The sequence below is a fragment of the Ailuropoda melanoleuca genome, chromosome 4 (assembly GCF_002007445.2).
Source record: "Ailuropoda melanoleuca isolate Jingjing chromosome 4, ASM200744v2, whole genome shotgun sequence".
NCBI classification, from domain to species: domain Eukaryota; kingdom Metazoa; phylum Chordata; class Mammalia; order Carnivora; family Ursidae; genus Ailuropoda; species Ailuropoda melanoleuca.
This window is the reverse complement of record NC_048221.1, coordinates 9539277-9565899: the sequence shown is the minus strand read 5'-3', so window position 1 is coordinate 9565899 and position 26623 is coordinate 9539277. Positions and strand designations below refer to the sequence as shown.

Genomic DNA, 26623 nt, shown 5'->3' with positions numbered 1-26623 from the left:
AGATTGACGTCCTTTTAGCTGAACCATAAGGCAGGTTTTACAGCCGCAAACCAATCCCGACCTCACAGACCCCACCCCTTTATTCTTAGGCAGCTGCTTCCTTGCGGGAGTGACGGGTTCTCCTGCCTTTGAGGGCTCAGTTTCCTTTGATGGACATGCACACCGATGAATCAGAGCGCCGAGAAGTCGAGAGGGTGTTGAAAAGCGTGACTTGGGACCAATAGCTTAGCAGCAGGACCTACCGCCGTCCAATCCCTTCTCTCGGCGCCGCCAATCACTCGGGACTCCGCCCCCGCTCGTGACGTGTGTAGGGTGGGTAGCAACAGTTGCCCCGGTGAGGGAAACGGAGGCGCCATAGCCACGGTAGTCGTGGCGACCAAGCAACCCGGCAACGCGAGTCAACAACAACAACCGCCCGGCCGACCCCCACCCCCAACCCCCCCTGCCCGGCCCGGGGACCCCAGCACGTTCCGTCCCCCTCCCAATATCGCCTCCGAGACCTCTGGAAAGCCCTTCTGCGGACAGAAGTAGGAAGAAGCCGAGGTAACCGGGGCGGCCCCGGAGCGGCGGGCCGGGCCAGGGAGGGTGGCGGGGCCCGGGCGGCGGGTGTCGCTGTAATCACAGTCCGGGGGGAAGGGGCGGGCGGTCAAAATGGCGGCGGCGACTGTCGGGGCCGTGGGGGAGGGGGCCGGCCCGGCTGGGGGCGACACCACCCGCCCTTGGGGTCCGGGGCCCAGCCCCCGCGAGGGGCGGGCGCTACCAGACTGGCGGCTAGTGGAGGTCGGCCGGACGGGGCGGGGGGCTTTTATATGTTGGGAGGTGCGGAGAGGCGGGCCTGGGGAGGCTGGGCCAATGGGAGCGAGGGAGGGGCGAGGCGGGGCCGAGGTGAGTGGGCGGGGCCGGCGAGTGCCGGGGGGAACCGGGTGGGGCAGTGGCCTCCGGGGCCTTACCGCCTCCCAGAGGGATGGGAGGCCACCTGTGCCGCGTCGCTTTAGAAGCCCCCCCCTCCCCGCCCAGTCATTCCCAGTACACGCTGTCTGCCACATCTCAGGCCTCAGTTTTCCATCCTGTAAAAGTGGGGAGAATCATTGCTGTCGTCCCTTTTCTGCATTTCAGGGACTCCTAACTCCTTTCAGGAATTTCTCTAGGGCTCATCTTTGAACTTTTACCCCATGTGCTGTTTTTGAATGTGGTTTGATAGAACTGTTAGCTAATCTTGATTTCAACACTGCTGTCTACTCCTAAATCTGCCGCCTTCTCTCTGAGAGAAGGCAAAGGGAAACAAAGTTTCATGGAGAAGCTGTGGGGTAGGAATATGGCTCTAGCCAGGAGGATTTGGCTTGCAGAAATCGGAGCCCATGGAAGGGAGGAGTGATCTCGGGTGACTGAGACAGAACAGAAACTTGATTGCTTCTCTGTGGGCTGCTCTCTTAGATCTGGTGTTGTCCCTGGGCAGAGGACTTGTTTCTGGGATGATTTCTAACCATTCTGTCCATCACGGTCTCCCTTTCTGGGAATGGGAAGCAAATGGCGCCGGAGGAAGTTTCTTAACATTTCTTAAGCTGCTTCTCTTGGCCAGACACATGTTTTTGTGTCAATCAAGTTGGTGTCAACTGGGTCACATGGCACTAAGGAGGTACCAGCCTTCAGAGCCACGTGGGCAGGAGCGGGACATCAAGATCAGAGAGAAAGGGAAGTGTTCCATGTTTGTTACAGGAGAATCTGAGCGACTGCTTTGCCGGGCAGCAAGATCTGCCAGCTTGGGGAAGAATTTATTTTTTTCAAACAGCCAGCTGGGCCAAGTCCACTTTGCTTATTCTCTGTCTTGCTTTGGAGCTTGGCATCAGCAGAGCAGAGTGGTGGTGTGCAAATTGCAGCCGTTTTCTTTTAAAATCAATAAACTTCAAGGAAAAGGACTGTTTCAGGCTCTCCTAAAGCTTTCCCTCAAGAATTTGAGATAAGGTGGCGGGGGGGGGGGGGTCTCAATTTCCAGGGACTTTTCTAGACCAGGCCCTCTTTGAGAGGTGGTAGGAGGACCTCTTTGAAAGTTAGGAAGGGTGGAGATTAATTTTCAGTACAAATCTGGAAATACCAAGTTTGCCTGAAAGGTCATCACCACCTGTTGGAAAGGCAAACTTTGAGCAGAAGGTTATGTTACCGATCATCTAGTCTTGTTAACTGCCTCTCCCCCGCCGTAACTTTTATATTTGAAGGGTCCAAGCCCAGAGGGATCTTTTGACGAGGGTAGAGAGCACTGGTTTGGTTTGCTTTTGGAAACGATCACCTTTCTAGCTCTGTGCTCTTGGATGCCTTACTTTACTTCTCTGGACCTCAGTTTCCTCCTGTCTAAGCTAGGGGCAGTGATCCTTGGTAATGATTTTAAGCGCATATTGCTGTGTTCTCGTAAAAGAATACATGTTAAGCACCAGATACCTAGTAATTGCTCAAACTCTGTTAGCTGCCACTGTTATTCTCATGGTTGGTCCTTCCTGCTCAGCCCTGTGAGTTACACCGCTTGCATTTATTTTTATCATCTTGAATTGGGTGAAAGCCTAGTGGTTTTAAAGGTTGACTCACTTGCTGGGCTGTGTGGGCTGATGACAGAGATCCCAGGAAGCTGGATACCAGGACTCCAGTTTCTAGTGAGAAAGTGTCATTCCCCTTGCTCCTGAATAGCCTTTCTGCTGCTTTAGGAGAGTAGCCAAAAAGAAAAATTCTCCTGGGCCTGGGCCCAGACTCAGCCCCAAGGCTTCCAGGAGGCAGCTGGCTGAGCCAGGGGTGTGGGTGTCGTGGGAATGGTGTCTCTGGAGCTGAAGTCCTTGCCTTTCCCTCCCCATACACATCTCAATAGCTCAGGAATGGGCCAGGCAGACTCCCCAAGGGACGCAGCCTGCAGATAGCAACTGCACAGTGCTTAATACTCTTCTTGGGCCGGGGAGCCCATTCTGGGCCGGGGGCATCGCCGCCCCTGCTGCATAAGCCTGCTGCTGGCAGAGGCAGGAGGCAGGAACTTGCTCACAAGGGCTCGTCAATTCGTAGACTCAAACTGGCTTTGACACTCACTAGCAGGGTGCTCCTGGCCTGTGGACACATATTTGACAGTAAAAATCGAGCCCTTACTATGTGTGCATCAGTGTTCTAGGAGCTGGAGGGGCAGTAATGGGCAAGGCAGGTCAGGTCTCTGCCCCTGGGGAGCTTGCATTTCTGGTCATGGAGGGAAGGGGAACTATGAATAAGAAAATAAACCAGGAAATACAGAGCCAGGGAGAAAACAAAATAGGAGTATGTGCTTCAGAGTGCTTGGGGTTGGGGGAGGAGAGCACACTTGAGACCCAAGAAGGTGACATATAAGCTGAGATCTGGATGATAAGAGGCAGCCAGAAGTGGAGCATGGGGGTAGAGGTGAGGAGAGCATGTCAGTCAGGTGGAAGAGTCTGGTACAAAGGTCCTGGGGCAGGCGGAGGCCTGGAGCATTCTAGGAGCAAGAGCCAGTTTGCCTAGAACATTCAAAGTGAGATAGAAAGGACCTCAAGGCCCCATAACGCTTGGGAAGGGCTCTGGATTTTATTTTGTTTCTGTGATAAGAGCCTTCTGAATAAGGGGTGACAAGATAGGATTTGTGCTTTCAAAGGATCTTTTTTTTTTTTAAATTGTATTTATTTGAGACAGAGAGAGAGCAAGAGCACAGGCAGGGGGAAGGGGTAGAGGGAGAAGCAGCCTCCCCGCTGAGCAGGGAGCCCGATGTGGGACTCGATCCCAGGACCCTGGGATCATGAACTGAGCCAAGGGCGGATGCTCAGCAGACTGAGCCACCCAGGCGCCCTCAAAGGGTCTTAAGGACTGTAGAGGCAGGAGTGGAGCTAGGAGCCGGTCCAGGCAAGAGATGAAGACAGCTCAGAGTAGCAGGGTGTTGATGAAGGTGGAGACAAGTGTCCAGCCTTAAGATCTATTTTGAAGGAACCATTGAGGAGTGTTAAAAACTAACTGGATATAGAGGATAAAGGAAGCCCACAGCCTTAGATTTAATCTCCCTTCTCCCCTGCAAGTCCCTCATCGAAGCCAGTCTGCAGATGAGGAAAGGGAGTTTTCTTTTCATTTCCTTAGGAGGGCCTTGTCTAAGACGTAAACCATTTGGTTATAGAATCTGGCGTCCAAACCAGAGGTCAGCAAGCTATGGCTACCACCTGGTTTTGCGTGGCCTGTGAACTAAGAATGATTTTTATGCTTTTAAATGGGGAAAAAATTACAAGGAGTATATTTTGTGGCCTGAATAAAATGTTAGGACATGTGCTGACTATATGAAATTCAGTTCTTGGTGTCTATAAATAAAGTTTTATTAGCACATAGCCACACTCATTTGTTTACATGTTATCTGTGGCTGCTTTCACACTGCAGTGGCAGAGTTGAGTAGTTGCAACAGAGGCCGTCTGCCCACAAAGCCAAAAATGTTGGCTGTGGCACTTTATAGAAGTTTGCTGGCCCCTGATCTAAAGTAATTGATTCACAGATTCTCCAAAAACAGCTGTTGGCTTTGAAGATAGGTGCAGCCATTGGTGCTTTTCTCAGCAGTGTCATTGCCAAGGAACAGATTTGCTGAGTGATTCCCTTGTTTTGTGTGCCCTGCTCTGTAAAGAAAGGAATCTCATGCTGTTTAAATATGTGACTGATTTCTCTGTAGAGAGCACCCTGCAGACCTCTGCTTGTCCTAGTCATCCACAAATGGGAAGAAAAGGGCTCCCTGGTTGAATAATTGTGGGACACTTGTTATCCTGTATTGCCCTTCCTAGAGATTGACAATGACAGTACTGAGAAGGCCTCCAATAGAGAAGTGGGTTTAACTGTTTCATTAATCTCCCCTTCACCTTTTCAAGCTTGGCCTTTCAGCTTTCGCTGTCGCCTCCTTCCCCTGCCCCTGAGTGGAAGGGTTGGGGCCTGCGGGCTTTGTACCTCAAGGAGGAGAAAGCACCTGCAAGTGTGGAGCTTTTAAAGCCCTTTCCTTGTGGGAGGTACCACAGGAGCAAGCTCTGCTAGGGCTCAGAAAGCCCAGGCCAGGTTTTCTCAGAGAGTTCTCCCAGGGCCAGCAGGCTCAGAATCATCCCGAGGGTGGGTTAGCTCAAACGGCAGACTCTGGGCCCATCCCAGACTCCCTGGGCAGTGGTGCCCAGGAACCTGCATTTAACTAGCTCCCCAGGTGATGCCGATGAACACCAGACTTGGATTTCCCCTGGGCACCTCCTTCTAAGAGCCTGAGGAATGTGTGTGTCTCCTCCCCCTGCCCCCCTCTCCACCTCTACCTGGCACGGGTATTTGTCCAGTGACAATGATAATAGTGGCTTCTGCGTCTTAGTGCTTACTGGGCTCTGGGCTTATCTTGTTGGGTCCTTACAACAGCCCTATGAATTGGTGTCCTCATCATCCTCAGTACAGATGGGGAAACTGAGGCCTGGAGGAAGGTCAGTAATGTGTTCGTGAATGAAGAGACAGGTCAGGGTTCATGTTGAAGTGGGTCTGACACCGGGCAGATGGACACCGATCAGCTGCAGTGACTCAAGCTCCTGAGCTGGACCAGAGAGTTTGGACCCAGTGGTGTGAGGAGCCCCCAGAAGGCAGCCCCTCTGATGCTGGCAGGAAGGAGTTTGGGAGGACTGGGGCTGGGGGAAAGTGACTTTGTCTTGTGTGTGGCAGGTGTTTAATCTCTGTGAGTGGGGCTCAGGTCTCCCCGTCTGAAAAACAGGGAAGATGCTGTCTACTGATTGTGAGAAATAAACAAGCCCCATGCCTGGCTCCGAGTAGGGCTGGGGGCTAAGAGCACACATCCGGGAGTCAGAGAGACCTGGGGTCAAGTCGTCTCCTTACCCATTGCTGGGCACCCTTCACATGGTTTTGCTCATCTGTAAAATGACCATGGTGGCTCCTTGCTCATGGGGCTGCGGTGCAGAGGTGAGCACAGCAGAGGCTCCTGGGGCTTTTGGTCAACCAGCAGCAGTTGTTCCCTACCCCCCCTTCCCCTTGCAAATTCCACTCGTAGTCACCCGGGCTGGAGGGCCGCCTGCTGGCGCACGACGGCACACAGGTGCTCCCGGGTTCGTGCAGAAGAGCCTCTGGTTCAGTGGCCCACAGGGCCAGGAGTGCCCGCCAGCATCACAGGTGACCGAACGCAGGCAGGGCTGTCACACTCAAACACTTCCCTGGGCCAGGCAGGGGCCACGAAGGTATGGGGGCTGGAGCTTCTCCTCCTCGCCACTCAAGTGTGTGTTCCGCCGTCCTCAGATGCCCCGGCATCGGGGTGGCGCCCATTAGTGTGGGCAGCGGGGAGACCATTTGCTCATCTTCTGGTGAGGTGGGGGAGGGGGGGCTTAGCACTGGGAGGGGGGCGGTGAGCTAGAAGGGACAGAGCTCAGCACGAGGGACGGGGTGCCTAGCCCAGGACCTGGGAGCGGGAACATGACCCTTTAGCAGCCAGCGACGCTGCCTGGCTGGGCCGGCCCCATTCTGAGGTCAGCAGTGACTGCTGAGCCTGCCCTGTGGCCCAGGCCTGCACTCAGCCCAGGGCCCCTAGACTCAGAAGGGCACTTGGTCTGTTCAAGGGCCTGAAACCCCCTGTGGCCACAAGCTGCTCTAAGGGCTTTTTGGACTCAAACACCTCTCCCTTTCTGGCACACCACTGGGAATGAGACTCAGCCAAGCATCCAAGCCGAGATAGCAGGCATGTAGGGAACTGAGACAGGCTGGCCAGGAGACCGCTTTCCCCACGACTTTACCTTCCAGCAGTTAGCCAACTACTCAAGTGCTCAGAATGCCCAGGATTCCGCCTCAGCCTGCTGTGTGGCCTGAGGCAATCTCCTCAACCTCTCTGAGCCTCCGCTCCTCATCTGGCAGAGCAAACCCAAACCCAGACACAGTTGTTGCAAAGTTTAAAATGAAATAATGTAGAGAAAGCACTCAGCACAGTGCGTCCAGTCTGCAGGAGCCCTCAGGAGAAATGTACCGTTTGTCTCTGGGCGAGGGCCCAGGACCCCACGCTCCCCCACCCCGCTTTGACACAGGGATCCTCCAGGCACCAGGGGCTGGGAAGGAAGAAGGCAGAAGTCCTGGCCGGGGGTGAGCGGAAGAGGCGTAGACCAGCCTCAGTCCATAACCAGTTCCCCTGCCCTGATGGCTTGGTTGTATCTGGCCACCAGCCTCCGGATTTAATTAAGTTAGTGAGGAACCTAAACGTGTCTCTAGGGAGCCGGGAACTGTCCCTGGTTTCCTCTGCTTGTAGATTAATTCTTGTTTTTCCTTCTTTTGTTTTTTTTTTTTTTTTCTGTTTCCCTCTTCCTCTTCTTCTTCCCAAGGAAGAAAAAAAAAAAAGCCTTATTTATTATCATTTTCCCCACTGTTGGCATGGCAACACCAGCGTATGTTACTGAGCTACAGGCAGCCCCGCAACCACCCCAGCCACCACAGGCCCCGCCCCAGCCACCGCCACCACCAGCGGCACCCCAGCCCCCCCAGCCGCCTGCCACCGCTGCTACCCCCCAGCCCCAATATGTCACTGAGTTGCAGAGCCCCCAGCCCCAGGCGCAGCCACCAGGCAGCCAGAAGCAGTACGTGACGGAGCTCCCGGCCACCCCCACGCCCTCGCAGCCCGCGGGCGCGCCCACCCCGTCCCCGGCGTCCCAGCAGTACATCGTGGTCACCGTCTCTGGTAAGTGGACATGTGCTCATAGCCAGGATGCTCTGTGAACAACTTGGAGAGGAGTTTGGGAAGCCCAGCATCCTGGGCGTGGGGGGACACCATGATGCCCTCCCACTGTCACTGTGCCTGTCACCAGCACGGCAGCTTTCAAACTTGCTGTGGTCCCTGGGTGGGACTTGGGGGGTGTTTCTGGGGAAGGAGTCGTCAGGCCAAGCAATGATGCTTCTGTCTACTTCATCTCCTTTCCACCAGGGCAGCTCTTAGGGCTGCTTCTGTCTCTTTCCCCAAGTAAACTGCCGCTTGAGGCAAGGGTGGGTGGACGTAAAGTTTGCAAACATCTCCTGGAGATGGAGGGTGAGTGCCCGGCCGCTGCACTCCTGGCCTGGCCTCATTTCTCACCAGCCTCTCGGCCGCTCTGCCTGTGTCCTCATCCATAAAGGTCTGGTAACAGCTTTATGAGCTCAGGGGATACACGGGAGGTATTCACGGAGGCATTTCAGGGAGGTCAGCCAGGAGGTCCTGGCAGGACCCAGGGGCCGAGGGAAGCCGTTGGTTGGGCAATTTTGTGATCATGTGGCTAAGGACCCCTGTTTCTCACGGTGGTCTCCCCTTATGGCCGTGGAGAAAGTGACCAGGAATCTCAGGTCATGGCTCCCACAGTTCCTGCCTAGACCATCTTCCTCATGCCCCAGTTCCCTCCAGGATGGAGATAGGCTGAGCAGAAGGAACTGGAAGCAGAGGGTCAGGACAGGCAGTCATTCCCCTGAGAAGGTGGAGCTCAGACCAGGACTGGGTATCATTTGTGGTTTCCAGTGTGCTCAATGGAGGGGGGAGGATGTGGTGACCGTCCCCACCCCCGCTGCCCAGTCTTTCAGAATGGAAAAGGAAGGGATGGGAATCATAAAGCCATCTTGGGAGACTATGGAAGGGGCAGGTCAAGACTGGGTTTAGGAAGATGGGACAATATGGAGTGACACATGGCAACTGATGTGGCCCCATGGGACCAGAACAGATGTAGCGGGGGCCCTGAGCAGCATCCTTTAGGCTCCTGGCAGTGTCGAGGTCCCCAGAGAGGGCTGAGCATGGGGGCTCAGGGTGGTGGCTCTTTACCGCAGGGACTGGTCTGGAGGGATGTCACGTGAGAGCCACGCTGAGAGCACCAGCCATGGACGTGGCCAGGGTCCCCAGGCCACAAATCTCCAGCAGGTTCCCAGCACTGCCCAGTTATCCTGCTAGGTTTTCTCACCAGCTGTTCCACACCCCCGCAAGAAACCCTCTCCTACCTCCGTCATCTTGTCTCATTCCATGCTTCTTACCCCTGACCCCGCTGCCTGTCTCATTGGGACAGGTGCCACCACATATCAAGAAGGACACCATCTCCCCAAGCCAGCCTCACAGCTGCCAGGGTCGTCTGCAGCCACCGGCTCTGTGAATCCTAGGCCATCCCCCCCAGGGCTTCATCACTCGGTCCCTCTCTTACAAATCTTTCCCACCAGCCTGCAGAGTTGAAAAGGTTCCCAATTTAATCTGAAACCCCAGTCCCTGTCCTCCTTCAGATGCTGCCCATGTCTTCACTTCCTTCTAAGTCAGCATTCCTTGAAGGATTCACCTTCCTTTCCTTAACTTGTGCTCTCTCCTTTGCTGCCTCTGCCTTTCCCCCGCAGTGCCCCAGTCGGAGTCAGCCACAGCTCCTATCTTGTCCATCTGCTGGTCACTCTTGGTACTCCTCTTCCTCGGTCCCTGGGAAGCGCCTGACACACTGGTCCCCTTCCTCCCAGAACCGCCCCCTCCCCTGGTCTCTACCCACTTCCCTGCCTCCCTTCTCCGTCCCCTTTGCTGCTTCCTCCTCATCTCCCTTCATGGTGCCCTAGTCCAGTGTCTCAGCTTTCACTGCCACCTCGGTGGGTGCTAACGGTGCACCCACATTGCGGTCTGCGCCCTGGGCTGTGGCCCTGAACCCCAGCCACCTGTGACCCATGCACTCAGGATTGAATGGGCCTCTCAGCCAGCATGGCCAAATAGAACCCTGGATTCCCCCCACCCCCCATCCAGTCCACCCTCTTTTGAGACTTCTTCATCCTAATGAATACCACCCCCAGTCCTGGGTGGGCGTAGATTCCTGTGCTACCCACCCTTGAGCAAGACCTCTCGGCTCTGCCTCCTCAGTGCCACCAGAACCCACCAGCTCCCCGCAGCCTCCGCCCTGGTCCAGCCTCTGCCCTCGCCGGCCATCGTGCGCCTCCACAGCGACCAAAGAGGGAGCCTATCACAACCCAGTTCAGCCCAGACGATTCTGAGGCAGGTGGCCCTGGGGACACTGTCTGAGAAACCCTGACCTTGGCTTTCTCAGTGGAGGAGAGCTGGCCCCCTGTGGCCTCTCCCACAAGGGAGGGGCTTTAAAAGCTCCACACTTCCTGTAACCCTGCTGACCGTTTCCTAGCCTCCCAACTCTGGTCTGGGAGGCCTGCCAACTCCCCCGGCCCACCTGCCCCCTCCCACACCTGTTCCAGCCCCGCCGGCCTTCCTGCAGCTCCAAAAACCCACAAGGCTCCGTCTGGCCTCCAGGTCTTTGCACTTGCAGTTACCTCTGCCTGGAGCACGCCTGTCCCAAACCTCCTGGGGGCTCGTCCCTTGTGTTCTGGTGTCAGCTCAGATGCTACCTCCCTGACCACCCTCACCTCCCCACCTCCACCACTCCCTCCCCGTGTCCTGATGTGGCTTTGTTTTTCTGCTTAACACGTGATCAGCTGAAGTGATGATGATGGCAATCATGTCCATCCCCTTGTCCCTGAGGGCAGGGCTCTGTCTGCTGAATCTCTGTGGTATGAACACCCACATGAAGGCTGGCCGGATGCATCTCAGCCCTCACAGTCTGTCAGCTCCGGGTGGCCGAGAGCAGGTGGAAGGCCTCGCCTGTCACTGCTGGAGGACTCTGGTCAGCCTACAGGGCCTCTGATTGGCCCTGGGCCTCCTGGATGCTGGCTCTGGCAGCTTTGGGGGTCTGGGGTCCTTAGGGCAAGGGTCTGGAAAGGGCACATGGCTCCAGGCCCCAGAGCACCCCAACTCCCGGCACATTCCTCTCTCCCCCTCAGCCTCTCCAGTTCTTCCTGGTGCGTCCCCAGGGAGTCCCTGGTGCTTAGAGGCCAAGGCCTTTGTTTCCCCTCCCCTGATCCCCCACTGTACTGTGGGGCTGCTCTGTGCTGATGGGCTGCAGTGAATGGGCTGCTGGTGTGACTCTCGGGTTTCCTTCTTTGGTCTCGTGGTACCTCGATGGTCTTTCACAGGGGACTTTCTTTCCCTGCTGCTGCCTGTTCTGGTGGCAGTGAGGCTGTCCCCAAAGGGTTACTGGGTGATGCTTCCTCAATCTGTTCTGAGGGGGAGGTTGGCTGCCCCTTGTCACTCCACTTGCTGCTCCGTGGACCCCTCCCCCATCCCCTTGCAGTGATTTCCCAGTGTTCCTCCATGACCCTCTCCTGGGTTAGTGTCCCTTTTCATCTAAGGGTGGCCTTTGGGACACTTGAGCCCGTCCCAGGCATGGCGGGGGTAGGGGAGGTAACTGACACCAGTAAAGGCTGCCGTAAGGTGCCTGGGGCTCGTCCAGAGCCAGAGCAATCTGAGCTGACCAGGGACCCAGGGAGACGCAGGGAGGAGACAGGGTGGGGCCCTGGACCCAACCTGGAGCCCAGGCTGGAAGCCAGCTGGGAGCGACACCACAGGCAGCTCATCCAGCCCGGTCCTTATGGACTCTGCCCTAAGGTGTCTTTGGAGGTGATGGGAAGGAAGCTCAAGTTTTCCTGCTCAGGAACAGCCCTCGAGATCCATAAGTCCCTGTCCTCACAGGCTGCCAGACTCTCGCCCGAAACTCGAGGCCGAAGGAGGGCACTGTGGGTCCTGGCAGCCACCCCCAGGAAGGTGACACCAAGCCTGCCCGCAGCAGACAGGGCTGGGCTGAAGGAGTGTCTGCGGCCAGCCTTTCTTCCCTGCTTCTCTCACAGTTGGAGTCTTTGGGAGTCCAGGGAAGACTTGTGTCCGTGAGAGAGATGGGAGGCTGTTTGTCAGCATCTCCAAGCACAGATGGGGAAACCAAGGTCAGGACAGACAAGGGACCCAGGACCCACAGGCCCCCTCAGGAGCCCCAGACCGAAGTCATCTCCAGGAGCAAAGGATCAGGAGGGAGGGAGCCAGACTGCCCCGCCCGTCGTCTGTGAGGACTGGAGCCCCAGCTCGCAGTCAGGGCTCTGGGGCTTCCCTCAGTCTTCCCCCTCATGGCTCAAAGCATTGGAGTTGTGAGCAGGTCTCAGTGGGGAAGTGCAGGGCCCAGGGAGGAAGAGATGCTCATCAGATTGAGGGACAGGAAATCAGCTGCCACTTCCTGACTAAGACTTGAGACTGCGGGGCCCTCTCTGGTCTCATGCACATGCCTTGAAAGGAGAAGGCAGACAGATGCAGAGACTCGCAGACTTAATACCCCGCCCCCCAACACACACACACATGCACACACACACAGGGCGAGGGCAAGACCTGGGCAGACAGGGACACACACACAGGAAGCCTCTCATCCAGACAGTAGACTCTGGAATCTCACCTGCTTATCCTCGTGGTACAGCCTGGCAGGCCTGGCTGATGTAGGGGTCCCAGCCTTGGGGGCCATCCCAGACTGTTTCCTGCAGTTTCCCCATCCCAGGCAGATCCCTGATCTCAGCAGGTCCCCAGGCCTCCCAAATGCCAAGGGTCCCACTGACTGAAGAACCAGCCTTGGCATTTTCATTCGAGCCTCCAGGCCTAGGAGGTAGCTGGCGCCAGCCCCCCACTCACTGCCCACCCTGAACTAGGCAAACCCTGTCCAAGGCCTCCTCAGTTGGGTGCCATTCCTTGGGCTGGGCCTGGCTGCCTGTGTCCCACCGACAGCCGGGTGTGCCAGGGCCCCTCACGTGACTTAGCGCTTTCTCAGGTTTCTCCCCAGGGGCCCATCTCGGTGAGGGCTACCTCCCTCACTGCTCAGGGAGGCCTAAGTGGATACAAGGGAAGATTCTAGCCAAACATAGGAAATGGTATCTCCTGGAATTGGCTGCAGAGGCAGCTGGCCAAGCAGGCCTGAGGTTGTTCCAGTGCCTGTCCTACATGTGGCCAATGGAAGGCTTCCCCCAACACCACCTCCCACATCTGGCCACCACTCCCCGTACACCCAACACATAACACATTCATGAGCTGTGCCCCGGACTTGGTCCCTGAGGTTCTTGCATCTGCCTGGGACTGCCCTTCTGCCCTGGCCAGGCCCCTGTCCCTTTGTCCCTACCTAGCTGAGACCCCGCTCCTCACTTTGGAGGCTGAGGATGCTCTGGTCCTTACGGTGTTCCCATAGACCCTCACCTTACTGTTCACCACTGCGCTTGGGGTGTGAGCCCAAGCATGACCTGAGGGATTCCACGCACAATGTAAGATTTATGCGGGCATAGATACTACAGGCCAGCATCCTGGCTTGTCAGTTCCCAGCTGGGTGACCTTGGGCAGGTCACTTCCTCTCTCCCAGTCTCTTGCCTTATCCGATAACGGGGGCAATAAAAGTTCTTCCTGTCTCCAGCTACCCAGGAAGACCCTAGCACAGCACCTGGGGCACTAGAAGTACTCTAGTTACTCCTCCTACTCCTTCCCCACCACCCTCCTGTCCTGGAGGTGGCACTGGGACCTTGGCTCCTGGTAGCACATTGGAGGAAGGGCAGGCACATATGTGCCCCACAGCCCCAGCCTGGGTTCTGGAACTGCTGGGAGCAAGCCAGGCCACACGGAGGGGGCAGGATGGATGGTGTCCTGGCTGGGGTGGGGGCTCTCCCATCCAGCATCTCTCAAGGACACTGGCCCTTTGTGCCTCTTCCCTTCTCAGCTCCCTTGTTAATCACTCAGTGAGATGTGCATGAAACTTGACCTGTGCCCGCCTGATAGCATCTCTGGGTACCAGCCTCCCTCCTGACTTCATAGCAAGGCCCCAGCCCAGCGAAGGCCCTGCTTGGGCCGTGCCTGCTGGGAGGAGAGTGTTTATTCCAAGAGGGCAGCCCTGGAGCTCTGCATCCACCTGGGGGATTAGCTCCCCAAGGTTGCGGGTATAAAGCCGCCTGCGCACCTTGCTGTTCCCAAAGAGGTGGGCAAGGAGTGGGCAGTGTGGGCAGGTTCCCCTGGACAGACGGGGGCAGGAGCGGGGTAGGGGCACCATGTTCTACGATTGTCTCTTCTCGGCTGCCTGTCAGCGTGAGTACCTGCCTGCCCCCCTCCAAGCCTCCTGCTGCCCCCGTCCCACTGAGGACAGGGAGGCTGGGACAGTGGAGAGGGAGGGAGTGCTTGGCCACAGGCTGGCAGGGCCTTCTAGGGTCACTCTTCTGACCCTCTTCTATTCCTGAGAAGCCAGGAGTCATCTTGAGGAAGCTGGCCCCAGCACCTTTGTCCTTCTAGGGCTGCTGGGACCCCAGGGTAGGAGTTCAGTCACTGGCTGTCCACAGATCCTATCTGTTGAGAAAAGGGATCCAGCCCTCCGGGCCTCTGCTGTGTCTTGGCTCCTCAGTCACCCCTTCTGGTCTGGTCTGGTCTTGGGACAAAGAGAGATGGGCTGGGGTGGGGCTGCTTCTGCATGTCAAGGATCATCGGTCCCTGTGGCTCACCCCAGTGGGCAGGGTCAGGGCTGGCCAGGAGGCAGGCAGGATTGTTGGAGAGGCCCCACCCTGTCAGGGATCAGCTTCAGGCTCCATCGTCCATTCTCATGGGCTCAGACTCAGGCTCAGGGTGGAGGTAGGGACAGCAGGCAGAGATGACCCAGTGACCCCTCCTCACAGAAGGCGCTATGCGGGCCAGCGAGACTGTATCGGAGGCCAGCCCAGGCTCCGCAGCCAGCCAGACCGGAGTCCCCACTCAGGTGGTTCAGCAGGTGCAGGGCACCCAGCAGGTAGGACACACTCCTCCCCCGGGGGCGGGCTGGGAGGGTACATGAGAGGGGCAGCGGTGACTGTGACCACGGGGACTTGGCCTCCCCTCCTGCCCTGATGGTTGAGCCATCTGCTCACATGTCCTTATCAAGATGTTCACTGCAGCCACCCCTCCACCCACCTGGGCCAGGCCTCCCCGGGGAAGCTGGCGTGGCTCAGGTCCTTACTCCTTGCCCCCACAGCGTCTGCTGGTCCAGACAAGCGTGCAGGCCAAGCCGGGCCACGTGTCACCCCTCCAGCTCACCAACATCCCCGTGCCCCAGCAGGTAAGGCTGCCACACCGGCCCAGCCCTCACAGCCTTCCCCAGGGTGCACAACCCACTCCCTGCGGCCGGCTCAGATCTGCCCTCCCCAGCATCAAGGACATAGGCTCCATCCGGGGGCCTCCCCACCTGCTGCCTCCAGGGAGTGAGACCATGGCAGTCAGGGCCCATCGGGGAAGGACCTCCTGCATGAGTTCCCTTAATAGACAGAGCTGAGGAGTAGCAGTAAGGAAGGTGACTTTCAGGTCCAGCCCCAGTGTCTCAAAGCAGAGAACCCACTGCCAGTTAGGAGCCAAAAGCCCATAGCCAGCACAGGGACTGTGAGCGTGTGGTGGTCTGTCCCCCAGAAGGCTGGGGGCAGGGTGGGGCTCAGCACAGAACGGACAAAGTCCTGTCAGGCTTCAAGGGTGAAAGCATATTCCGTGTGGCCTGGGGAGCCAGGCTCCCTGGACACGGACCCTGGTTCTGCCACTTACTGGTTCCGGGACCTCGGGCAAACACTTCTGCCACCCTGAGCCTCTCTGTCACCCTCTACAAAGCGTGGTTAGTATCAGGGCTGCACTGGGACTGTTGGGGCGGTTCCGTGAGCTAACAGGTGTGCGGCACTAGGACATCGCCTGGTATGGGGCCAGGTGCTCGTGGAAACCGGATGGGCTGTTGTGAGTGAACTGCGGTCCTTTTCCCTCCTGGTTCTAGGCTCTCCCCACGCAGCGTCTGGTGGTGCAGAGCACAGCCCCAGGCGGCAAGGGCGGCCAGGTTTCCCTGACGGTGCATGGCAGCCAGCAGGTGCACTCGCCCCCGGAGGTAGGTAGTGGCCCCCTCAGCTGCCCTCCCTGTACCTCTCTCCCCAGGTTGGCAATGTACCCCCAGAGTATACTTGGGGTCCCTGCCCCTCAAGCCCACTTGTTCCTCCAAAGTCTTTGTTGAGCCCGGGTCGGGTGCCCGATTCATGGCCCCACTGGCTGCGAGCTGAGTCCAGCTCCGGGAGGAGGAGGCAGCCTCCCCCCAGGTTGAAAGTGACCTCACAGCTCCGCCTCAGGGCTCTGTAGCCCAGGAAGGAAAGGAGGTCCCCCGTCCCCGCTCAGGGCAGGTCGAGGCTCTTCCTCAGACCACAGGGGTGGGTTCTGGGGACCTCCCGAACACCAATAAAGGTGTTGGAGGCAGGCAGGCCATGGGCGGCTGGGAGCATGGGTGGCAGCATCAGGAGCTTGGGGTCAGATCCCCAGCTCAGTCATTTCTCCTGGGCACTCTGGCCAGGCCCCTGGGGCCCTCTGAGCCCAGTGTTTTCTATGTGTAAAACAGCTAATGATACAAAGTGCCACAGCATGGCCCAGAGCCAACAGGGACCTGCAGCCAGTCTGCCTGGGGTCAGTACCTGGCGCCACTGCTCAGCTGTGTGGCCTTGGGCCGTCCCTTCCCATCTGTGCTTTAGTACCTCATCTGTTGAGTGGGGCTTCCCTCACCTACCCCTCCTCACCTCAGGGCTGCAGTCTCTCTGATTGTGGAGGCAGCAGGTGGCCTCTGAGCTGAGGCCACTTTCGCTGGGGAGGATGAGTCCCCCTACCAGTACCTCTGGGCTGGACCTCCAGCTTGGCCTGGGGGTGACTGGGGCAGGGACAAGGCATTTGGATTCATGGAATTCGGCTAGTTACCAGCCTGGGAGGTTGAGACCTCTGTGGTCTGCCATCCTCCCCAAACAGCTCTAGGGAGAGCCCTCCTGAAAAGGGTTTTGTCAGGGCCTGGGTGCCCAGACGACGCCCCCGTGTCTGCTTCCCTTGCAGCGGTCGCCGGTGCAGGCCAACAGCTCCGCCAGCAAGACGGCCGGGGCCCCCACGGGCACGGTGCCACAGCAGCTTCAGGTCCACGGCGTTCAGCAGAGTGTCCCCGTCACCCAAGAGGTGCCAGGCCAAGGCGGGCAGTGGCTGGGGCAAGGGGTCCTGGCCAGGCAGCCTCTACGGCCTCCTTGACTGTCTGTGGGAGCCAAGCAGATGGGGGGACAGCCTCAGCAGGCCCCCCGGGCCTCGGGCAAGCGCCTCTATCTCACTCCAGATTCAGCATCCTCGTCTAAATAATGGCTTCAGCCCTGGGAGCCTGGGGGCAGGGTGGTTGGGGCTGCTGGGGGATGAAATGTGGTCGTCATGGGTGGCACCTAACACCCAGCGCTGGAGAGGCGCTGGAAGCTCTGAGAAACAACCCGGCGTCTATTGGGCCCAGTTGCCTGGAGGAAGCCCCAAGGCCAAGTCCTGGCTTACCCCTGAGGGGCTCAGGGGGAGGCCCAACCTCCAAATCCGAGGCCAGCCTTTGGGACAGGTAGAGGCTCTTCCTCAGACTGCAGAGTGGATTCTGGGGACCCCCAGAGGCTATTGCTGTAGCTGCCAGTCATGGCAGGTGGAGCAGCTTAAGTGACACGTGGTGTCTGCTATCTGGTTGTTATCTCTCAAGTTGCGGGGTTCCAGACCCCTTGGAAAACCAGGTGAGAGCCATAGACTCTTCGCCCAAAGGAAAGCAGAAACCTCACCCTGAAGGATTCACAGATGTTCCTGCCGTGTACCACAGACCTTCTGACCCTCCAGGCCTGGGTCTGAGTCCCAATCTACCACTCAGCACCACCCCCTACCCCGCCCCCAGCCCCTTCCCCTCACTGTGTGCCCTGGGGGTGGTATCAGGATCCCTACAGCATGGTGGATGTGGGGGTGTGGGATAACCCATGTAGACGGTAAGGGGGACAGCAAGGACTCCATCACTCAGACCCAAGTTCATCTTCAGTTCTGACACTTCCTGTCGGCCTCACTTCGATGAGCCTCTGCTCACACCGGTAACTGGGCACCCAGAGTCAATGTAGTGATGAATCTGAAAGGCACTCGGTGAAGGCCAGGCAGGGAAAAGCTGCGGAAGGGTGGCCTGTTTCTCACCAGGCTGCCCTGACGCTTCCATGAGTCTGTGGGCATGGGGTGGGGACTCGGGGTTGCGTGGGCCACCAGACTGACTTGCCTTTTCCCTCCCCAGAGGTCCGTGGTCCAAGCCACTCCACAAGCGCCCAAAGCCGGCCCCGTGCAGCAGCTCACAGTGCAGGGGCTCCAGCCAGTTCACGTGGCTCAAGAGGTGCGTGTGTCCTCCACCTACCTCAGGGCAAGCTGGGACTGGGCCCGGGCTGGGCTGGGGAGGGGCGCAGGCCCGCCAGGCCGCAGGGAGGGAATGGAGCTGGGGGTCCTCAAGGGCTTTGGGCTGCAGACCCGGTCTTGGAGCCGTCCCTCCCCCCAACCCCCGCCCCCGGCACCTGGCAGTTCAAGGGCCCAGGTTTTGCGAAGAGAGAGATCTGGATTTTCCCCTCCCAGAGACACCGGGTGGGAGATCTGTCGGGTTGCTGCGGGAGCTCAGCGACCCGGTGGGCGGCGGAGGCCTGGCGCCCCGCTCGCGGCCGGCCCCGGTGACCCCCCAGTGTCTCTGTTTGTCCTCCAGAGCTCAGGCAGTCAGTTTCCCGCTAGGAAGGCAGAGCAGCAGGAGCCCCGGCCCACGCCGCCGCCGGAGCCGCCGCCCCGGCCCCGCGCCCGGCCCCGGGCTGCCCGTCAGGCGCTGCAGGCCCTGAAGAACCCCCCTCCCCACCTCGGCTGGGCCAGTCTGGGGACCCGCCTCTGACCCCACCCCCACCCCCACGGCGGGTTCCAGGTCCCAGGCTCCGCTCCCGCAGACGGGTGGGGGATGGGGTGGGAAACTCAGGCCCCGCCCCTGAGGCCCTGTCAGTAATTCCAGGTTGCGTCCCACAAACCGGGGCCCCACCCCTGAGCTCGGACCCCGCCCCTCACATCCTGTACTTTGTTTCCAGGCCCCGCCCCTGCAGGCGGGGATCCTTCCCTTGATGCAGGCTCCACCCCTGAGGCCCTGTTCGTAGTTTCAGGCTCTGGCTTTGATTTCCCCTTTAGCGACAGCTTTGTCCAGAGCTTGGCTCTACTCCTGGGGTCCAACTTTCATGCCCACAGTAGGACTCTGGGGTCCCCTCAGCCCACCTCACCTAAGGCCCCACTCTTGCTGTCCCCAGCCTAAGCACAGAGTCCTGGCTTCTCCTGACTCAGCTTATCCTGATTCCCAGCCCTGGCGGAGACTGCAGCCCCTGGGCCTCTGACCCCTGGCCCTGTCCAGGATGCGGTCAGAAAGCCCAGAAATGTAGCCTTCCAGCCTGGGAGCCAGGTGTCCTTACGGGCTTGGACAGCCACCAGCCCTTTAGGGACAGAGGCCGAGGAGCTGGCCCACCCCTGACCTTCTGTGTGCCCTTCCTTCCACACCAGGTGCAGCAGCTCCAGCAGGTGCCTGTCCCACACGTGTACTCCAGCCAAGTGCAGTATGTGGAGGGCGGTGACGCCAGCTACACGGCCAGTGCCATGTGAGTGGGCAGAGCGCTGGGAGAGGGGCCGGGAGTTGGGACCTACGTCTGCCCAGGACCCTGCTAGGACTTGAGGCCTGAGTTCCGGCCCCAAGCAGACCAACCAGGCTTCAAGGCCTTGGGTCACGGGTGGTGGGTGCTTCCCAAGGATAACCAGCAGCCACCAGGCAGGGGCAAAGCACAGGGGACCCTCACAGCTTGGGAGAGGCATCCCAGTATCATTTAGGGCTTTGGAGTCAGATGGGCCTGGTTTTTAGAAAAGAAAAAAGAAAATGTAATTTTACAAGATAACATTTTTTTTTTAAAAGATTTTATTTATTTATTCGACAGAGATAGAGACAGCCAGCAAGAGAGGGAACACAAGCAGGGGGAGTGGGAGAGGAAGAAGCAGGCTCCTAGCAGAGGAGCCTAATGTGGGGCTCGATCCCATAACGCCGGGATCACGCCCTGAGCCGAAGGCAAACGCCCAACCGCTGTGCCACCCAGGCGCCCTAAGATAACATTTTTTAAGTAAAGGGAATGTTAAAGAGTGAAAAGAAGATCTTCACTGCTGACCCCAACCCTGCTCCAAATGGGGTGCTGTGACTTCTTTGTTTCCTCCCGTAAATACTCTGAGAATGGAAACTAGCCCCTTTTCTGTGCAGAAACAGGCGGAGCGCTCTGTCCCTTATTTCCTCCCCCAGCGGTGTATGTTGATGCTCTTCTGTGTTTCTCTGAGCGGCCCCCAGTCACCCTGTTTAACAGCCGCGTGGCGCTCCACTGTGCGGATGGAGCGTGAACGATGTATAGCCAGTGCCCACCTGGCTGACACTTGGGTGACCCCCGCTCCCTGCTGCGCACACACACACACACACACACACACACACACACAGCACAACCGTGTGCCCCGGATCCTCCGCACACCACCTTCCCTCTCCCATCGTCCGTAGTAATCATTCCAGGATTATAGTGATTGCTGATTTAATTTTTAGAAGTTTCTATTGGTTTTCTTTACATTTGTCTTTTTTTGTTTTTTGGGTTGTTTTTTCTTACATCCCCACCCTGTCCCATGTGGGCATGATGCTGGGGGTTCGCTCATAGAGCATCGCCGTCCCTGGGTCACCATGCTGTGGCAGATCCCAGGGGGCATGACCTTAGCATCTGAGTCATGGTCCGTGGCGTCCAGCTCCCTCACAGCTCTGTTGATTAATTTCCAGTGCTGCCGGTCTCTTAGGCTTGCAGTTGACCAGAGTGGGTAGAGAGCACAGACAGCATTCCGGGAAAGAGTGTGTTCCTCTGGGCCTCCCAGGGGTGTTAGAAGCAGAGCTGAGGCACAAACCCCAGCCTTGTGGTGCTACGCTGGCTCCTTCTGCCTTCCCTGGTAGCATCTGTCCTTTGCTTCTGTTTGAATTCTTCCCTCCGTGATGATAGTCCGTGTGATCGCACGTGGCCCATCGTTGCATCAGATTCTTCTGGTTTGCGACGTTGTTAGCGGCGTTGTGCCTTCTGCTCTCTCTTGCAGTGGATTCTTGCAGGTGGGCCCCACCCTGGCCAAAGCCACAGTCCCTGCACCTCTGTCCCTGGCTCTGTCCAGGCCGCATCCAGAGACGCACACATTCAGTCAGTCATTCAGCAAATAGCTACCGAAGCCACATTTTTGGAGCACATGTTGCTTGTGGGGCGCTGAGCTGGGCTGGCTGTGGTCCCTGCCTGGGGGTGGGGTGGAGGGCACTTGCTGGTGCTGCTTCGGGTCACGTGCTCTCGGTGCTGCTCCATGCCATTTCGGTACGCGTGGACCGGGGTATTTGATCAAGAGGTGCATCTTGGTGTCCATCAGGCAGGAGGCTCACCTCGGTGACCACGCCTCCTACCATTCACCCCTACCCCCACCCCCCATCCCTCTCCTTGCTGCCCCCAGAAGCCTACAAGTCTCCTTCCCCTGCTTCCTTCAGGAGACTCCAACAGTGCCTTCCGAGGCAGGCCCCACCTGGCTGGCCTTGCTTCCTTTCTGGATTTTTAACATTCGATGTCATTTTTAGACACTGATATATTAAGAGGGCTCCAAAATCAAAACTGTGCCCCACGATGTCTTGTGAGATGCCTGCCACCCTCCACGGGGCCTCCAGCACCACGGATGCAGATGGAGATACGAAGTGGAAACCCCATCCTTACCTTTCCCCACCTTTTCTGTTCACCTGACAGAATGTTCTGGAGCTTCTTCCTTGGCAGGAAATTCCTCCTCTCTCTCTCACCCATCCATAGGATCCCGTCACCTTTCGCTTAACATTCCTCTAAAGACGGACCCCAGTTTTCACTCTCTTGCGACGACCTGCAGCCTTGGCCTCCATCGTCTGACTCAGGTCCTAGGATGGCTTGAGGAGAACGCTCCAGGGCAGGATATGTCACTGCCTCAAAGGGCCTTGCCTCTGCACTCCGAAAGTCATCATCGAGTGGCTCCCGCGTGGCCACTGGATGCAGAAGTAGAAACCACCCCCCTTCTCCAGCACCCTCTTCTTGCCTCGTTTACCATCCGGGCCCAGCCCTCCTTCTGCAGTGCTCTCGACTTACCTTCTGCTTGCTTCTCCTCTGGCTCCCCCCCCACGTTAGCCCCCAGGCAGGGCCTCCTCTGTCTTACCCACTGTTGGGTCTGCAGTGCCTAGAACAGTGTCCAGCATACAGTATGTACTCGGTCATTGTTTTGTTTTGTTTTGGATTGACTGAAGTGTGTGGCCTAGTGCACGTTACCTCGCTGTTCTGTCTTGGCTTCTTCACATCTGAGATGTGGACTCCCATGCCGGGGCCCCTTTGATGATTAAATGAGAGATTGTGCCCCACCAAGCACTCGGGGGGTGCCTGGTCTGGCATAGGTAACTACCTGTTGGCTGACTGGGGCTGCTGCTGCTCGCTCCCTTCCTGAGAGGGGCCCCGCCCTGCAGGGGCCCTGTGCGTCAGACCCCTGGCCACCCAGCCCTGGCCCTCTGACTCCTCCGTCCGCTTCTCTCTCAGCCGCTCCAGCACCTACCCCTACCCGGAGACGCCGCTCTACACCCAGACAGCGGGCACCAGCTACTACGAAGCCGCGGGCACCGCTGCCCAGGTCAGCACGCCCGCCACCTCCCAGGCAGTGGCCAGCAGTGGCTCCGTGCCTATGTACGTGTCCGGCAGCCAGGTGGTCACCAGCTCCACCAGCAGCGGGGGTGGAACCAGCAACAGCGGCAGCGGCGGCAGCGGCAGCGGGGGAGGCGGTGGCGGGGGTGGTGGCAGTGGCGGCAGCGGCAGCGGCGGTGGCGGCGGAGCGGGTACCTATGTGATCCAGGGCGGCTACATGCTGGGCAGTGCCAGCCAGTCCTACTCCCACACCACCCGTGCCTCGCCAGCCACCGTAAGTGCCGACTCGGGCCCCAGCAGAGGCAGACGGTGGGAGGAGAGGGGCTGGGTGGAGGTGGTGGGGGAGGGGGGTGGGTGGTCATTCGCCACCATCAGCCACCATAACCGTTGCACCAGAGTCCCGAGAGGCACATATCGCTGGGTAGCCTCAAACAAGTTACTCAGCGTCTCTGGGCCTCCGCTACTATGCGTGAAGCTGTTAGAGCAGTGTCCCAGGAAGCATTGTCTCCTGTGATGGGAACTGATGAGGGCAGGTGTAGAGCAAGCAGGGGAGAGGCAGGCACCAGCATGGGGGGAGCTGCCCTGAGCCAGGGTCTTTGTCCATCTGGAAGGCAGTGAGATAACCTCTCTCTGCCCAGACGTGGGCTGTATGGAGTCGCCTGCGTAGGGGCCCTCCCTAGCTCTGTGACTGTGGATGGGTCAGGGCCTGGTAGTCCCGTGGCGGTCCTTGTCCTCTGGGAGCTTGGGGTCTGGAGTGATCTAACTACCGCCCTTTGACATGGCAACCCATCATGGACCACACAGTCAAGACAGAAGCTTTCTCGGAAAGCGGGCAGACCCTCCCTTATATACCCATGCAGCCTGGCTTCTAGTTTGTTTTTTTTAAATGCTGCCTGTGACCCACCTCACTGATTTCATGACCCCGTTATGGGTCCTTACCCGAAGTTTGCAAAACATGCTTCGCTAGAACAGTGCTGTCCTATAGAACATTTTCCACTGATGGAAATATTCCCTCTGTGCGGTTCGGTACAGAGGCCTCTGGCCACGAGTGTCTAGTGAGCACCTAAAATGTGGCTGGGGTCACCAAGGAACTGAGTCGAGTTTGTTTTTCTTTGAACTGTTTTGATACACTCATAGATTCATAGGAAGTTGCAAAAATAGCGCAGGGAGATTCCTCTGCGCCCCCCCGTTACCCCATCAGTACAGTACGGTATCCAACCAGGAAACTGGGCTCCGTACAGTGTGGGTGTCTGCTTGTATCTTTTTGTCATGCGTGTGCATTTGGGAAGCCACCACTATAGTCAAGATGCAGAACTGCTCCATTGCCACAAAGATCGCCCTCCTGCTCCCCCTTTATGGTAACTCCCGCCCTCCTCCCTCCCGGCACCCCTAACCCCCAGCAACCATGAGTCTGTTCCCCATTTCTATAATGCTGTCATTCTGAGAGAGTTCTATGAATCATCCTCCACATGACCTTTTGACATTGGCTTTTTCGACTCAGTATAAATTAATTTAAATAGCTCTGTGTGGTTGGTGGTGACCACATTGAACAGTGCAGTTCTAGAGAATTCCGTGGGATTTAGTTCCCCCCCGTGATTACGATATGACGTGCCCTGCAGCCTGGCTGTCAGGAGCACAGCTGGAAATAGCCACAGAGAGCACCTTGCAATGAGTACTCGAGAAACCGAAGTGATTCTCAGTGCTCTTGTGTCCCTGGTCCGGCCCCAGGTTCAGTGGCTGCTGGACAACTATGAGACGGCGGAAGGGGTGAGCCTGCCACGGAGCACCCTCTACTGCCACTACCTGCTGCACTGCCAGGAGCAGAAGCTGGAGCCCGTCAACGCCGCGTCCTTTGGCAAGCTCATCCGCTCCGTCTTCATGGGCCTGCGCACCCGACGTCTTGGCACCAGGTGGGCCACCCACCCCCCGACAGCTACAAGCCCCCCCCCGAGTTCTCCAGGGCCGCGGCTACCCCTCTCATGCCCTCGTTCACTGTGCTCTAGCCCCGCTCGCCCCTTCCTCTGACACCCACACACTCCCACCCCAGGGCCTTTGCACCAGCTGTGCCTTCTCCTTCATTCCCCATCTCCTTACTCAAATGCCTCCTGGCCCCCTTCACTGAAACCAAAGCCTTCCCACCTCCCACCTCCCACCTCCCTGACAGTGCCCACCACCGCCTTCCCTGCTTGCTTTCCCTCCTCACTACGGCACGCCATCCCATGTGCCTTATGTGTGGCTTCTCTTGTTGCCAGTCTGGCTTCCAGTGCTGGAATGCACATACCTTGAGAGTGCAGGAGCTGCACACGGTTGGTGCTTTAATCAGGGCCTTCCAAGTCTGAATTCATGTAGGAAGGAACAAGGGGCCCTCCCCTGAACCCACTCTTCCCTTCTCCTTTGCAACCGTCACGCCTCCCTGGGGTGAGCCCTGCTGCTCTCTCAGGTCCAGTTCCTGACTTCAGTGTCACCTCTTTCACTTACAGATGCGTAACCCTTGGGCAAAGTACTGCGTCTCTCTGTGCCGCAGTTTCTTCCTCTGTCCCTGGAGGATGCCAGGAGCACCTTTCATAGGACAGGGCTAAGAAACACAGGGATTTGTACGTGCTAAGTGCTCAGAACAGTGCCTGGCATGTCGTTATAACTAGTAGTCCATAAGTACTTGCTGACTCCTGCCCCGTGCCGGGATGGGAGGTCGAGGAGTGCCACAGACGCTGGCCCTGTCTTCTCAGAACTCAGGTGGCACATGGGGACCTCTCTTGGTACCCACAGCCCCTGTACTTCCCCAGCACAGCACCCTAGCTCTGTGGAACACGGGTCTTGCCCCCAGGCTGTTTGGCCCTCAAGCAGGGGGAGGCGGGTGTGATGTGAAGGTCCCCAGTGGACAACTGGAGGCCTCCCAGCCCAGCCCTCAGCCTCTGCCTCCCTCTCAGGGGCAACTCCAAATACCACTACTACGGCCTGCGCATCAAGGCCAGCTCGCCCCTGCTGCGGCTGATGGAGGACCAGCAGCACATGGCCATGCGGGGCCAGCCCTTCTCGCAGAAGCAGAGGTAGGAGGAGGAGACCGGACCCTGTGCGGGCGGGCGGGGAAGGGCATGCTGGCCTGTCTTAGTGCCCCCACCACCCCTTCTCCAGGCTCAAGCCCATCCAGAAGATGGAGGGCATGACCAACGGTGTGGCTGTGGGGCCGCAGCAGGCCACTGGGCTGTCCGACATCAGCGCCCAGGTCCAGCAGTACCAGCAGTTCCTGGGTGAGAGCACCCTGGCCCATGGGGCGGGCTCCGGGCCGGGGACTGAGGCCTCTGGACAGCATGCGGGTGGTTCATTTGCCTTCCCGGAGCCGGCTCATTCCCCACGTCCCGTGGGGGGCCCCCGCTTGGGAGGAAAGTGATGACAACTTGATAAGACCCCGGGGAGAGGCTTAGGGGGGCAGGCAGGTGGAGGATAAAGGGCCTCATGGTATCCTCTCCTGCCTCCAGATGCCTCGAGGAGTCTCCCTGACTTCTCAGAGCTTGACCTCCAGGGCAAAGTGCTCCCCGAGGGCGTCGGGCCCGGGGATATCAAGGCCTTCCAGGTCCTGTACCGGGAACACTGTGAGGTAGGGCAGCTGGGTGAGTGGGCAGGGGCGAGGGGAAGCCATGCTGCCCCCCTCGCCATGTCCCTGAGCATCCGGCCTCCCCAACAGGCCATCATCGACGTCATGGTGAACCTGCAGTTCACCCTGGTGGAGACGCTGTGGAAGACCTTCTGGAGGTACAACCTCAGCCAGCCCAACGAGGCGCCTCCGCTGGCGGTGTGAGTCCCTCGGTGGGAGCGGGGAGGAGGGAAGGAAGGGGTGGGGCACGGGGAGAGGCAGCACCCAGGGCTGGGGTAGCCAGACCTCAGACATCACGTGGAAGGGGGGCATCTGCCTGATCCCTGCAGTTTGTGGGGTGCACACGACCTTCCGACCCCCACTCCGGGGCTCGTGTATCGGTCTGACACCCAGTGCCTGGGCTAGCGGGCCTCGCGAAGCCATTCCCTCCCTGCGGTGGGTGGGTGCCTGTGCCCGGCGTGCAAGTACGAGATCGCCATCTGACCCCCCGGGGCATCGGGGCCCGTGTCAGCCTGACCTCAGGGATGGGGTGGCTGTCCACAGGCATGACGAGGCTGAGAAGCGGCTGCCCAAGGCCAGCCTGGTGCTCCTGTCCAAGTTTGAGCCAGTGCTGCAGTGGACCAAGCACTGTGACAACGTGCTGTACCAGGG

General features: G+C 58.4%; 1 protein-coding gene across 1 annotated transcript; it reads left to right on the top strand.

Annotated features, from left to right (window-relative positions):
- Window positions 1–314: 314 nt before the first annotated feature.
- RFX1 (regulatory factor X1) lies at window positions 315–26621 on the top strand (the record flags this gene model as incomplete). Its single annotated transcript, XM_034657162.1, has 15 exons — window positions 315–543; window positions 7342–7690; window positions 14503–14612; window positions 14835–14918; window positions 15612–15719; window positions 16697–16813; window positions 17922–18017; window positions 19199–19293; window positions 22279–22654; window positions 24109–24290; window positions 25308–25427; window positions 25513–25628; window positions 25857–25975; window positions 26063–26172; window positions 26516–26621. Coding segments are annotated over exons 2-15 (2043 nt in total), but the record flags the coding sequence as incomplete, so codon positions are not given.
- Window positions 26622–26623: the final 2 nt, after the last annotated feature.